Source organism: Scyliorhinus canicula, chromosome 12 (genome assembly GCF_902713615.1).
Source record: "Scyliorhinus canicula chromosome 12, sScyCan1.1, whole genome shotgun sequence".
NCBI classification, from domain to species: Eukaryota; Metazoa; Chordata; class Chondrichthyes; order Carcharhiniformes; family Scyliorhinidae; genus Scyliorhinus; species Scyliorhinus canicula.
Window position 1 is genome coordinate 20,320,150 of NC_052157.1, and position 14,006 is coordinate 20,334,155.

The following is a 14,006-nucleotide window of genomic DNA, read 5'->3' on the forward strand; positions in this document are numbered from 1 at the left end:
TAATTTTGTCACTTCCTCAAAGGATTCTGTTAGGTTTGTAAGACATGACCTTCCCTGCACAAAACCATGCTGCCTATGACTGATAAGTCTATTTCCTTCCAAATGTGAATAGATCCTATCCCTCAGTATCTTCTCCAACAGTTTGCCTACCACTGACGTCAAGCTCACAGGTCTATAATTCCCTGAATTATCCCTGCTACCCTTCTTAAACAAAGGGACAACATTAGCAATTCTCCAGTCCTCCGGGACCTCACCCGTGCTCAAGGATGCTGCAAAGATACCTGTTAAGGTCCCAGCTATTTCGTCCCTTGCTTCCCTCAGTAACCTGGGATAGATCCCATCCGGACCTGGGGACTATTCTATCTTAATGCCTTTTAGAATATCCAAAACTTCCCCCTTCCTTATGCCGACTTGACCTAGAGTATTTAAACATCCATCCCTAACCTCAACATCTGTCATGTCCCTCTCCTTGGTGAATACCGATGCAAAGTACTCATTAAGAATCTCACCCATTTCCTCCGACTCCATGCATAAATTCCCTCTTTTGTCTTTGAGTGGGCCAATCCTTTCTCGAGTTACCCTCTTGCTCCTTATATACGAATAAAAGAATTTGGGATTTTCCTTAACCCTGTTAGCCAAAGATATTTTATGACCCCTTTTAGGCCTCTTTATTGCGCGTTTGAGATTTGTCCTACTTTCCCGATATTCATCCAAAGCTTCATCAGTTTTAAGTCGCCTAGATCTTATGTATGCTTCCTTTTTCACCTTAACTAGTCTCACAATTCCACCCGTCATCCATGGTTCCCTAATCTTGCCATTTCTATCCCTCATTTTCACAGGGACATGTCTGTCCTGCACTCTAATCAACCTTTCCTTAAAAGGCTCCCACATTTCAAATGTGGATTTACTCTTAAACAGCTGCTCCCAATCCACATTCCCTAGGTCCCGCTGAATTTTGTTATAGTTGGCCTTTCCCCAATTTAGCACTCTTCCTTTAGGACCACTCTCGTCTTTGTCCATGAATATTCTAAAACTTAGGGAATTGTGATCGCTATTCCCAAAGTAATCACCGGCTGAAACTTCAACCACCTGGCCGGGATCATTCCCCAATGCCAGGTCCAGTATGGCCCTTTCCCGAGTTGGACTATTTACATACTGCTCTAAAAAACTCTCCTGGATGCTCCTTCCAAATTCTGCTCCATCTATGCCTCCAACACTCCATGAGTCCCATTCAATGTTGGGGAAGTTAAAATCTCCAATCACGACCACCCTATTGCTCTTACATATTTGTACCTCTACTTCACACTCGCTTTTGGGAGGCCTGTAGTAAAGTCCCAACAATATTACTGCACCCTTCCTATTTCTTAGCTCTACCCTTATTGCGTCAGTGCTCGAATCCTCCATAGTGCCCTCCTTAATCACAGCTGTGATATCATCTCTGACCAGTAATGCAACTCCTCCACCCCTTTTACCTCCCTCTCTATCCCGCCTGAAGCATCGATATCCTAGGATATTTAGTTGCCAATCTTGCCCTTCCCTCAACCAAGTCCCAGTAATACCAATAACATCATATTCCCAGATACTAATCCAAGCCCTAAATTCATCTGCCTTACCTGCTACACTTCTCGCATTAAAACAAATGCACCTCAGACCACCTGTCCCTTTACATTCATCATCTCTTCCCTGTCTACTCTTCCCCTTAGTCACAATGGATTTATTATCTAGTACCTTACTGGCTTTAGTTGCTGCCTCTTTACTGACCTCTAACTTCCTAATCTGGTTCCTATCCCCCTGCCACATTAGTTTAAAACCTCCCCAACAGTGTTAGCAAAAGCACCCCCTAGGACATTGGTTCCAGTCCTGCCCAGGTGTAGACCATCCGATTTGTAATGGTCCCACTGCCCCCAGAACCGGTTCCAATGACCCAAAAATCTAAACCCCTGCCTCCTGCACCATCTTTCAAGCCATATATTCATTCTGACTATTCTTGAATTTCTACTCTGACTGTCTCGTGGCACTGGTAGCAATCCTGAGATTACTACCTTTGAGGGCCTACTTTTTACGTTATCTCCTAACTCTCTAAATTCTGATTGTGGGACCTCATCCCGTTTATTACCTATATCGTTGGTGCCTATATGCACCACGACAACTGGCGGTTCACCCTCCCCCTTCAGTATGTCCAGCAGCCGATCTGAGACATCCCTGACCCATGCACCCAGGAGGCAACAGACCATTCGGGAATCTCGTTTTCGACCACAGAAACGCCTGTCTACTCCCCTCATGATTGAATCCCCTATGACAGTAGCCCTGCCAGTCTTTTTCCCGTCCATCTGTACAGTAGAGCCATCCATGGTGCCATGAGCCTGGCTACTACCGCCTTCCCCTGGTGAGTCATCTCCCCCAACAGTATCCAAAACTGTATGCCTGTTTTGGAGGGAGATGACCGCAGGGGACACCTGCACTGCCTTCCTCCTCTTTCTCTGCCTTTTGGTCACCCATTCCCTGTCTCCCTCACCAATCCTAAACTGAGGTGTGACCAACTCACTGAACGTGCTATCCATGTCCTCCTCAGCATCGCAGCTCCAGAGCCATCATGCGGTCTAACAGGAGCTGCAGCTGGACACACTTCCTGCACATGAAGGAGTCCGGGGCATCGGCCGCGTCCCTGAGCTCCCACATTGAGCAAGAGGAGCATAACACGGGTCTGGGATCTCCTGCCATTTTTACACTTTACCTTAACTGATTACAAATATAATATCAAATAATGAATAAGTGTGGAGTTTTCACATTCTCCCCGTGTTTGCGTGGGTTTCGCCCCCACAACCCAAAAATGTCCCAAAAAGGTGGATTGGCCATGCTAAATTGCCCCTTAATTGGAAAAAATGATTTGGGTACTCTAAAATTAAAAACAAAATGAATAAGTGAAAGGAATAAAGATTTTACTTACTAATCACAATACTTACCAACACACGAAGAGTTAAATTTCTCCCAGCTACTGCTAATTGGAGCACTTTCCTTACCAGCCAATCAGGCCACTGCTTTGCTGCGATGTCACTCTTCAAATTTATCCCCAAAGACCCTGTGGCCGCTGTTAAAGCAGCGAAGCAGCTAGTTCACCGCTCGACTCTGTAGCTCCGCCCACTCCAATAGCTGAATTCCCTCCGAAAAGACTCGAATCCGCGAAGCAGCTAGTTTAAATACTCACCGCTCGACCCTGTAGCTCCGCCCACTCCAACAGCTGAATTCCCTCCGAAAAGACTCGAATCAGCGAAGCAGCTAGTTTAAATACTCACCGCTCGACCCTGTAGCTCCGCCCACTCCAACAGCTGAATTCCCGCTGAAAAAAATACTTAGTTTAGACTGAGTTGAGGAATATTTTGTTATCTTGGGGATCATTAGCCTGTGGAATTCTGTTCCTCACAGGGCAGTGAAGGCTGGGTCTTTGAGTATATTCAAAGCTGAATTAGATTTTTCATCGATAAGGGAGTTGAGGGTTATGGGGCAGACAGGAAAATAGACTGGAGACCACAACCAGATGAGCCATGATCTTCTCAAATGGCAGAACAGCCTCAATGGGCCGAATGGCCTACTCCTGCTCTGATATCCTGTATGTCCTATGTTCCTATGATTATGCATCCTCATTCACACTACATTTAACAATAGTACCATTATGGTCTGTCTCACACATGCGCACACACCACCAAACCCATTTATACTCTCGACAACCTGGTGTTACCCATCTTTATATTGAGCAAAGAATAAATTGTACAATTGTAGTCACAGCAACTAGTTCTAAATACATTTAATCGATATCAAGATAATTATTAGGGTTATTACTTAAAGTGCTGTGAATTTAGTGTTAATAAGGAATTTAATTACTGTTCTAGATCAAATAGAAACCAGCACTGGGTGCTTAAAGTCAGAGTGCAAGGATAGACGAGAATCCAGCAGCACAAACGCCAATCCTTTTGGGAGTCAGAGTAGTCTTCAGGACCAAGAACGCAATGAGCAACTGCTTCCTACTCCCGTAATGACCTTGACAGAAGGTCTGGAGGGCCATGCTGCTGTGCATGCCGTTCTGAGAAGTATTATCTGCAATAGGGAGAGCATCTATGTCCTGGTGGAAGACAATGATCCACCGTGCCACAGGCATGCCAGGAGATACCGCAGCTTTCGTAAGAATGGGAACCGTGAGAGTCCAGAGTTGAGAGAGGGACGCCTTCTTCAACATTCCCATTCCAGTAATGAAGCAGGCGATGAGTACACAAGTTCAGAGATGTCCGAATTAGAAAGCAGTACTTTTGTCCCAACGTGGATCAGAAATGAGCTCAATGACGCAACGCCACTTGAAGCAGGCAGCAGCGGTAAGGGAAGTGGAACAGACACCATCACAACCTCGCCCAGTAGGAAACTAACGGACACGTGCTCTTCGGAAAGCCGAATGACAGCGGTGAGCAAACTCAGCAAAGAGGCAAAGCCCCTCTTTAAGAAGGAGATGCTTGGAGGTGCGAAGAAAACAAGTAGTAACCGGGGAGGAGAAAAACATGGCAACACGTCCACATCAGGCAGCTCTGATGGGCAATTGGTTCCCATCAAACAGAAGATTACCAGGAATATTGACCAATGCAAGGAACCTGGTAAGACTTTGAACACAATTATAAAAACGTTTGACAACAGTTTATAATTCCAGACCCAGCTGAGAGCTGTCTTGTATTGCTTATTTGTGATTTTGAAAAATGGGCCCAAATGCACTGCAGCCTATATTCTATATCTATAGTCTGATCGGCAAAATGGGAGGGTTCAGAATTAATTGGTGTCAGTCATCCAAGGCACTCGCCATTATTGTACCTCAATATTAAATCGATCAGGACTTTGATTCTCCGTTCCTTTTTTTAAAAATAATTTTTATTAAGATTTTCACAAAATATAAACAACAAAACAATATTAACCAAACAACCATAGTAAAAACCAAAGAACAAAAACCAACCCCACCCCAGCAACTACAAAAACAAAAAAAGAAAACAACAAAAAGGAAAGAGATAACACCCACCACATCCAACAAGCCCATGTACACAATTCTCCCTCCCACCGAACCAAACCCCCCCCCCCCCCCCCCCCCACCCCCCCCCCCCCCCCGGGTTGCTGCTGCTGCCGGCCTATTTCCCTACCGTTCTGCCAGGAAGTCCAGGAAAGGCTGCCACCGCCTAAAGAACCCTTGCACCGACCCTCTCAGGGCAAATTTCACCCTCTCCAACTTAATGAACCCCGCCATATCATTGACCCGACTGCATGCTGCCAATCCCAGTGACCAGCTTCTCCAGCTCAACCGGCGCCCCCAGTCCCTCCATCTGCCCCGCCTCCACCTTCTGAAATCGCAGCTTGTCCAAGAAGCGCCCCATTCCCCCCCCCTCCCCCCCCCCCCCCCCCCCCGCCCGCCCCCTCCACCGGGGGTTCAGACCAGTACAATTCCCCATTAAAGTCCCTAAAGACCCCACTAACATCTGTCCCCCCTCCGCACCACCTTCCCATCTCTATCCTTCACTCCCCCAATCTCCCTGGCCGCGTCTCGCTTTCGGAGCTGGTGTGCCAGCATCCTACTCGCCTTCACCCCGTATTCATACACCGCTCCCTGTGCTTTCCTCCACTGAGCTTCCGCCTTTCTGGTGGTCAGTAGATCGAACCTGGCCTGAAGGCTTCGCCGCTCCCCCAGCAATCCCTCCTCCGGAGCCTCCGCATATCTCCTGTCCACCCTCACAATCTCCCCCACCAATCTCTCCCTCTCCCTCTGCTCTCCCCTCTCCCTATGGGTTCAGATGGAAATCAACTCCCCTCTAATCACCGCCTTCAATGCCTCCCAGACCATCCCCACTCGGACCTCCCCATTATCGTTGGCCTCAAGGTACCTCTTGATACACCCCCGAACCCTCCCGCCCACCTCCTCGTCTGCCAGCAGCCCCATCTCCAAGCGCCAGAGCGGGCGCTGGTCCCTTTCCTCCCCCAGCCCGAGGTCCACCCAGTGCGGGGCATGATCCAAAATGGCTATGGCAGAGTATTCGGCATCCTCCGCCCTCGAAACCAGCCCCCTGCTCAGGACAAAAAAAAATCGATCCTGGAATAGGCCTTATGCACGTGGGAGAAAAGCGAGTACTCCCTGGCCCTCGGCCTTGCAAACCTCCAGGGATCCACCCCTCCCATCTGATCCATAAACCCCCTCAACACCTTAGCCGCCGCCGGCCTCCTACCCATCCGGGACCTGGATTGGTCCAATGGGGGATCCAGCACCGTGTTGAAGTCCCCCCCCCCCCATGATCAAGCCCTCCGCCTCCAGATCCGGAATGCGGCCCAGCATGCGCCGCATACCCCGCATCGTCCCAGTTTGGGGCGTAGACATTCACCAGTACTACCCGCTCCCCCTGCAGCTTACCACTCACCATCACATACCTCCCGCCACTGTCAGCCACCACATTTGACGCTTCAAACGACACCCTCTTTCCCACCAGGATCGCCATCCCCCGATTCTTCGCATCCAGCCCTGAATGAAATACTTGGCCCACCCATCCCTTCCTCACTCTAATCTGGTCCACCACCTTCAGGTGCGTCTCCTGGAGCATGGCCACATCCGCCTTCAGCCCCTTCATGTGCGTGAACACCCGGGCCCGCTTGACTGGCCCGTTCAGCCCCCTCACATTCCAAGTTAGCAGCCGGATCAGAGGGCTCCCTGTCCTCCTCCCCTGCCGACTAGCCATAACCCATCCCCTGCCCGCCACTGGCCAGCAACCCCCACTCGGCCTGTTCCCCACGGCAGCAACCCCCCCAGCACCCCCTGCATACTCCAGCTCCTTCCTGGCCATTTCAGCAGCAACCCGGTGCCCCCCCCCCCCAGGCTAGGACCCCTCCTAGCCGCGCCCCCCCCCCATAGCACTCCCGTGAGCCAGCTAACTTCTGCTGACCCCGGCGACTCCCGCCACACCTCCGACCCCTCCCCATGTGGGCTACTCCTCCTCCTCCGTGCTCATCAGCAGGCCCTCCTCTCCCCCCCCGACCCCGCCCCCATCACCCCACGGTGCGGGAAACAAGAGGAAAGCCCGTGCTTTCGCCCTGCCCAACCCCGCCTCCTCTAGCGCTGCTCCCATTGCCTGTCCCCACCACCAGCTCCCCGCATTCCCAGTTTACCTCCCTGCCCGAACCCGTCCACCAGACCCATACAAAAAAAAAACGTCGCCCCACCCACATGTGTTGAAGCGTCTGAAGCGAAGCCTGGTACCATGTGTTGTTCCTCGTGTCTTAATAAAGCTTGTAGTCTCAAAGTTGGAGAAGATGCTTTATTGTGAATTTGTTCTCTTTTCAGAGCTTAACTTACGGCTACCTCAAATGCTGCCTGCTTGTGTCTGTGTCCTGCTTTCAGTTCTGCCTTCCGTGAAGTATGTCCTCACTTCCTGTCCCGATGTATTTATAGCTCTCCCGTGCTCCCTCTAGTGCTTACTCAGTTGTATTGCATCTACTCAGATCTACAATCACCACACCACCCTGAAGCCAACACACATCCTGCATGAAACAGAGAACCCGCCCTCCAAAAAATAGACACAGTTACATTTACATACAAAATCCCCATCCCTGACCCTCAGTTTGAGTCCAATTTCTCGGCCTGCACAAAGGCCCATGCCTTCTCCGGGGACTCAAAATAATGGTCACGGTCCTTGTAGGTGACCCACAGACGCGCCGGCTGCAACATGCCAAACTTCACACTCTGTCTGTGGAGCACCACCTTCGTCCGGTTGTACCCGGCCCTCCGCTTAGCCACCTCCGCACTCCAGTCCTGGTAGATCCGCACCACCGTGTTCTCCCATTTGCTGCTCCACTCCCTCTTGGCCCACCAAAGCACGCACTCCCATTCAAAAGCAGCTCAAGCAAAATAACTAATATCTCCCTTCTCCGATGGGGGAATTTATTTTATTGCGAAATCTCAGTGAAGGGCCAGGGCCTGTGCTGTGTGTCTGAGACCGACACCATAGCACGGTGGGCTTATTTTCTCTGACAATGCTGAGGGCTTCTGAAGTGAAATTTGTTGGGTCGGTTTATGAGTTAACTATGCAATACTGTTCCTGATCCAGTCCCAAATAGATCTAAGTGCGTGGGTTTCCTGCAAATGTCGGAAAACTCACACAATTATTCAAAGAGAATGCAGTTGCTATTGGAAAAAGTGGACTTTTTTTGGTTATCATTTAGCAACATAAATACTGGCAAATCAACAAATAGCAGAAGGAAAGAATACAGAATTCACCTTCCCTGATACAGATAGGAATCTGACCCAATTTACAGATTCGCTGTGATGCAGAATATGAGATGTGGAATTATGTCACACTGATACAATAGAGTTATGAATTTTGCGGGAAACAGTGCTGAAGAAGCTTTATTTTGCATCCAGTCCATAATGTTCTCAACACTGATACCAAACGCATCCTGATCCCCCAAAATTGCATCCCTCGCTTGACAAAATAGAATAAAAAGAGTTAAGTAACAGCTGATTTTTTTTTGAGGGGGGAAGAACTCTGTGGATCATTGCTTGGTGACGATACAGGGGTCGTTCCCATGCTTGTAAACTTCGCCCAGGTCTACAAGAGGGCATTAAAATATTCTGCATCACAGATGGGACATTGTGAACACTTCTGGGATTATTGACATTTCTGATCAGCCTCAAGCGATGAGAACGTTACAGAGCAAAAGACAAATAGGGTTCTTTGTGTCTAATTACCATGTTTCAAAATCCAGCTCTTAAAATCTAACCTCAGTAGAACCTACTGTGACCTTACAATTTGTAGTATCTGGTGTGAGTGACATGACAGGAAGAAGACCACTGAAGGTTTTATGATGAGTACAAGTGCAATGATACATTATGGCGTTCAGTGAGGGCGAATTCTTCCAGCCACTCTTGTGATAGAGCCATAAACATAAAGCTCCTATATTCACCACTTCGAGCAGTGTCCTGAATGTGATTACAGTTTCATTACTAATAGCCAGCCGAGGTAATCTTCCCTCTTTGTCTTTGACCCCTAACATAGTAAACGGAGGATAGGATTTTGAAATATCAGTAGTATCTCATTAGCTTTAAGCTGGGACATCCTGAGGTTATTCACCGTGTTACATAAAGGGACAGTAGCAATGTGGGTAAAAAATTGGCTGAATAATAGGAAGCAGAGAGGAATGGTCCATGGATATTTTTCAGGCTGTAGGAAGGCTTTCAGTGGCCTTCCCCAGGGGTCCGTGTTGGGACCCTTGCTTCTCCTGATATATGTTAATGATCGAGATCTGGGTGTGCAGGGGATCATTTCAAAGTCTGGGGAAGACACAAAACTTGGGAGTATTGTAAACCGTGAGGAGGACAGTGTAGAACTTCAAAGGGACAAGGTGGTGGGGTGGGCAGATCGGTGGCAGATGAAGTTCAATGCCTAGAAGAGTGAGGTGATGCAGTTTGGCAGGAAGAACATGGACAGACAATTTAAAATAGGGGGTAAAATTCATAAGAGGTGCAATTTTATAATTTTGCCATGATTTACACATGCAATTAAATCGCTCCATGTAAGTCATTACACCATCATTATCTATAATCTGTAATGTAGCAGAAAATGGCATTATCTGCTTCCTATATTAAAATAATGGCAAAGAAAGATATTTCTGGTTCCCTTCTTACAATGAGGGCATAAGCGTAAGTTGTTTTGCTATTTTTCACATGACGCTCACTAGCCAATACCCACTGGATTTTGTGTTTTTATTGAGGCTGCAATTCAGTCAATTCAAGTTTTTTCAGATACTCACAAAGTGTCTCAACTAAAGGCCATTGAATTTTAATGTGTGTGATGAATGTAGGGAATTTCAGATATATATTGTATTTTATGTATTTGGTGCAGTCAGGGTTAAAAGCCTGGCTTAGTGTGTGACTACTGCAGTCATGTTTTTAAATATCCTGGTTTACAAGACAAGCAGACTCTTTGGCTATGGAGGTGCAATTAAAGCGTCGTAAAAATGAAATCATCATTCATTCCAGCCATGTACATTGTTTACCTGAAGTTGGGCGAATGGAATTTTGTTTATATATAGAGTATTCCCTGGGGAATAGATAATTAGAGACATTGGGCAGGATTGTTGTCCTGCCGCACCCGTTTTCTGGTGTGGCCCGCCCCGCCGGCAACGGGATCCTTCATCCCACCAGCCGGCCAATGGGACTTCCCATTATGGGCTCCCCCACGCCGTCATGAAATCCGTGGGCATGACTGCGCTGCCGGCGAAATGGAGGATCACGCTGACAGAGAATCCAGCCCATGATGTTTAGCTTTAATAAGATGAGGTAGTTAATGGGAGGTGCAAAGGGTTGAAGCAGTGAGGGGTTGAGTTTTAGAGTTCCGTTTTAATCTGTCTATGAACAGATCAACAGTTTCTCTCAAAACAGTTTGGTTAAAAAGATTTTACCTGTGTACCAGAACAACAGTTTCTGAAATGGCTGGCAGATTAAACAGTAGTTGACACAGGCAAGAATTTGCACACTGGCTCCTGAAGGATCTCTCTTTCTGAAATGAGTTTATCCAAAGCATCTCTTTACAGAAAGTATTCCTGGGCTTGCTAACTGTATTTAAAAGTGGATTTTGACCTGAGATGGGTTTTGTTTGAGTTGAGATAAAATGTAGCAGTTAGAATATAGTATTTTATTCCATTATCAAATACTGTTTAACTGGTAATTATAACCTATTTTCTTTATGGTGTTAAAGTTAATTTTAACTGTATTAATAATAAAGTTTGTTTAAATACACCATATCCCTATTTGAGTGTAGAATCACTGCTGGATTGAAGTATCCTTTCCTCACAGTCTTACAAATTAAATAAAATATTGGGGTTTCTGTCCGGTATCCGAGCAACTGTTGGGGTCTAGTCCGGGATCGTAATATGAGTGTGATATAGATGCTGTCTATGCTTTGAATGTACAGTCTGACATCCACCAAATGTTTCAAGGTGCAATGTGTTTCACCTCTGTGCCGGAGAAAGGATTGCTCCTCTTTTTGAACAGCAAGTATAAAGAGACTGACTTCTGTTACGTGCTATTTGTTATTGCTGTATGTAACCTGCAGTTGTCAAATGAGTCCATTCAGTTCACTGCAAAACAGATGGAAGAGCTTGTTAAAAAGAGCTTGTTAAAACTTGTCTATGTTTCAATTATTGTGTTCATTCAGCACAAGAATTTGTAGTGTCCACGAGCCAGCGGAGGCATTATCGGACTGAAATGAACATGGGCCCCCTCTCTCCTCGGGTATGTAACAAGAATCCAAAATAATTCCTAATGCCTGCCTTTTAGCCTGGGTCACATTTGCAAGTAGCATTGTTGATATGTTTTGGAAGTTTTAAAAAAAGCTTTCCATTATGCAGCTGTGGTAAACATATTTCAAATTACATTTCATGTTGAATGTTTCGAAATATTTTCTGTATGCAATCTATATCACAGCATTCGGCATGTGATGTGCAATTGTGGTAGTTTATGGGCAACACTGCTCAGAGGGTGCTACATTTGCCTGTGGGTGACAAAACATGAACACACCCACATGCATGCACACGTTTGCACGCAAGAGTGAATGTTATCTTTCTTTTTTCTTGAAAAATATTTTCTTGAGGCATTCATACATCAACACAACAAACATAATAACAGGTCAAACCAAATGGCCTGCAAATAACCAACTCAATAAAATATCTCAACCCGTTCCCCCCCCCAATTTCTTAACTTCCCTGCCTCCCCATTTTAAACCCCCCCCCCCCAACCCCCCACCCCTCCCCCAACTGCTGACATCATAACTTTTCTCGAAGAAGTCGATAAACGGCAGCCATCTCCGGAGGCAAACCCCTCCACAGACCCTCTCAAGGGAACCTTTATCATCCCTGGCATGTAAAACTCCACCGGGTCACTCACCCACACCTCCGGTCTTGGGGGGCCCTAGTCTCTCCATTCTAATTATATTTGTCTCCGGGCTACCAGGGAGGCAAAGGCCAAGGCATCGGCCTCTCTCGCCCCCTGGACTCCCGGGTCTTCTGACACTCCAAAGATCACCAGCTCTGGACTCGGGGCCATCTTCACCTTCAGTATCTCCGACATAACGTCGGCAACCCCCTGCCAGAATACCCCAAACTTCGGACACGCCCATAACATGTGGACGTGGTTCGGGGGCCCACCCAGGCACTGCCCATAACTATTCTCCACCCTTTCAAAACCCTGCTCATACGGGCCACAGTTATATGTGCCCTGTGGACCATCTTGAACTGGATAAGGCTAAGCCTAGCGCACAATGAGGATGCATTAACTCTCCTCAGGGCATCCTCCCACAACCCAGTCTCCAAACTCTTCCCTATCCTACTCCTCCTCCCACTTGCACTTCACTACCCCGATCGGGGCTCCCTCCCAGTCTATCAGTTCCTTATATATTTCCGACTTCTTCCCTTCCCCTACCCCTGTTCCTGATCTCTTGCATTCCAGCTTTCTGCCAGAGCAATTTAGCTGGTCCAATTTCTGGCTCTTTCCCTGTAGCCCGGCAAATAATTTTCCCTTCCGGTTCTTTGGCAATTCTCTTTGAAAACCACAATTGAATCTGCCCCAACACATGTTCATGTGCAGCATTATAGATCACAACCATTCATTGTGTATAGAATGGAATTGCGAGGAAATTATATGCTCCTGATTTTCCAATATGGCTTTCCGCTGAACGTCATTCCATTCCGTGATTGCGTGTTTGTGAGGCAAGCCCTCATAAATGTGATGATAGAGACCGATAATGTTTAAAAATCAAACACTCAACATCCTGAGGATTACTATTGACCAGAAGCTGAACTGGGCCAACAACGCTTCAAGAAACTCAGCACCATCCACAAGCATTCACCACCAATGCACAGTAGCAGCAGTGTGGACCATCCACAGATGCACTCATCAAGCATTCTTAGACAGCACCCTCAAAACCACGACCGCTACCATCTCGAAGGACAAGGGCAGTAGATACATGGTAACCCCACCACCTGGAAGGTCCCCTCCAAGCCACTCACCATCTTGACTTGGATATATATCACCGTTCCTTCACTGTCGCTGGGGCAAAATCCTGGCACTCCCTCCCTAATGGCACTGTGGGTGTACCTACACCACGTGGACTGCAACGATTCAAGGAGGCAGCTCACCACCATCTTCTCAAGGACAATTGGGGATGGGCAAAAATTCTGGTCTAGCCAGCAAAGCCCACATCCCGTAAATATAAATTTGAAAAATAAATTCAAACTTCCAGTTAATAACTGAAATAATGACACAGACTCTCTGGACTGTGATCAGGATAAAGGCACTGAGGCCTGAATGGAGCATGTAATAGATCAGGGAAAGCTCCCAACAAACATCTTCCTGAGTTTGGACCGCAGCAGCTACAATATCTGCCACAAACTAATAATGTACATAATTCATGTCATTGTGTTTGGTTTTTGGGTTTATATGTCCGCAACAAGTTGTCTTCCTATCTGTACACAGAGCTCCACCAATCCTGTCAGGGGTCTTGATGGAAATGTCTCTGATTCGCCATGGAAGTCGGGAATTCTGAAAACTCCAGACCCTGGAAACCAGAGGTCACTTAATAGACTACGATTGGGCAGAGGGCACACAAAGAATAGAGGTGTGGTGTTGATGAAGATTATTGTGCGATTGAATAAACTTGGGTTGAAGTTGGATCTTGCACATTGAGACATAAGAATCTAAGTTCATTGAGATCTGCAGCCACACTCGATCAAACTTGCCATTACAGACAAGGTTCTTAATTTTCACCATGTTGATTTGTCGCTGTTGGTCTTAAAGGGCTTGCTTTTGATAGCTGCATAAGGCATAATACTGTTATTGACAATGGTGCTTTATGGTCGGCAAGGAATGTGGCTGCGGTTCGAAGGCTCCTGGCAAAACTTGAACCCATCCCACCACCGCCTCCATAACCTGCGGTGACGACCCTCCC

The 14,006-nt window shown here is 47.1% G+C and overlaps 1 protein-coding gene across 1 annotated transcript in view; it reads left to right on the forward strand.

Moving 5' to 3' along the window:
• Positions 1–13,744, forward strand: part of LOC119974861 (serine/threonine-protein kinase Nek8-like) — a 100,958-nt gene extending 87,214 nt beyond the window's left edge. The window contains exons 14-16 of the mRNA XM_038814176.1: positions 3,888–4,637; positions 11,220–11,296; positions 13,535–13,744. Of these exons, the coding sequence (XP_038670104.1) occupies positions 3,888–4,637; positions 11,220–11,296; positions 13,535–13,744 (1,037 nt within the window). The remainder of the gene's footprint in view (positions 1–3,887; positions 4,638–11,219; positions 11,297–13,534) is intronic.
• Positions 13,745–14,006: the final 262 nt, after the last annotated feature.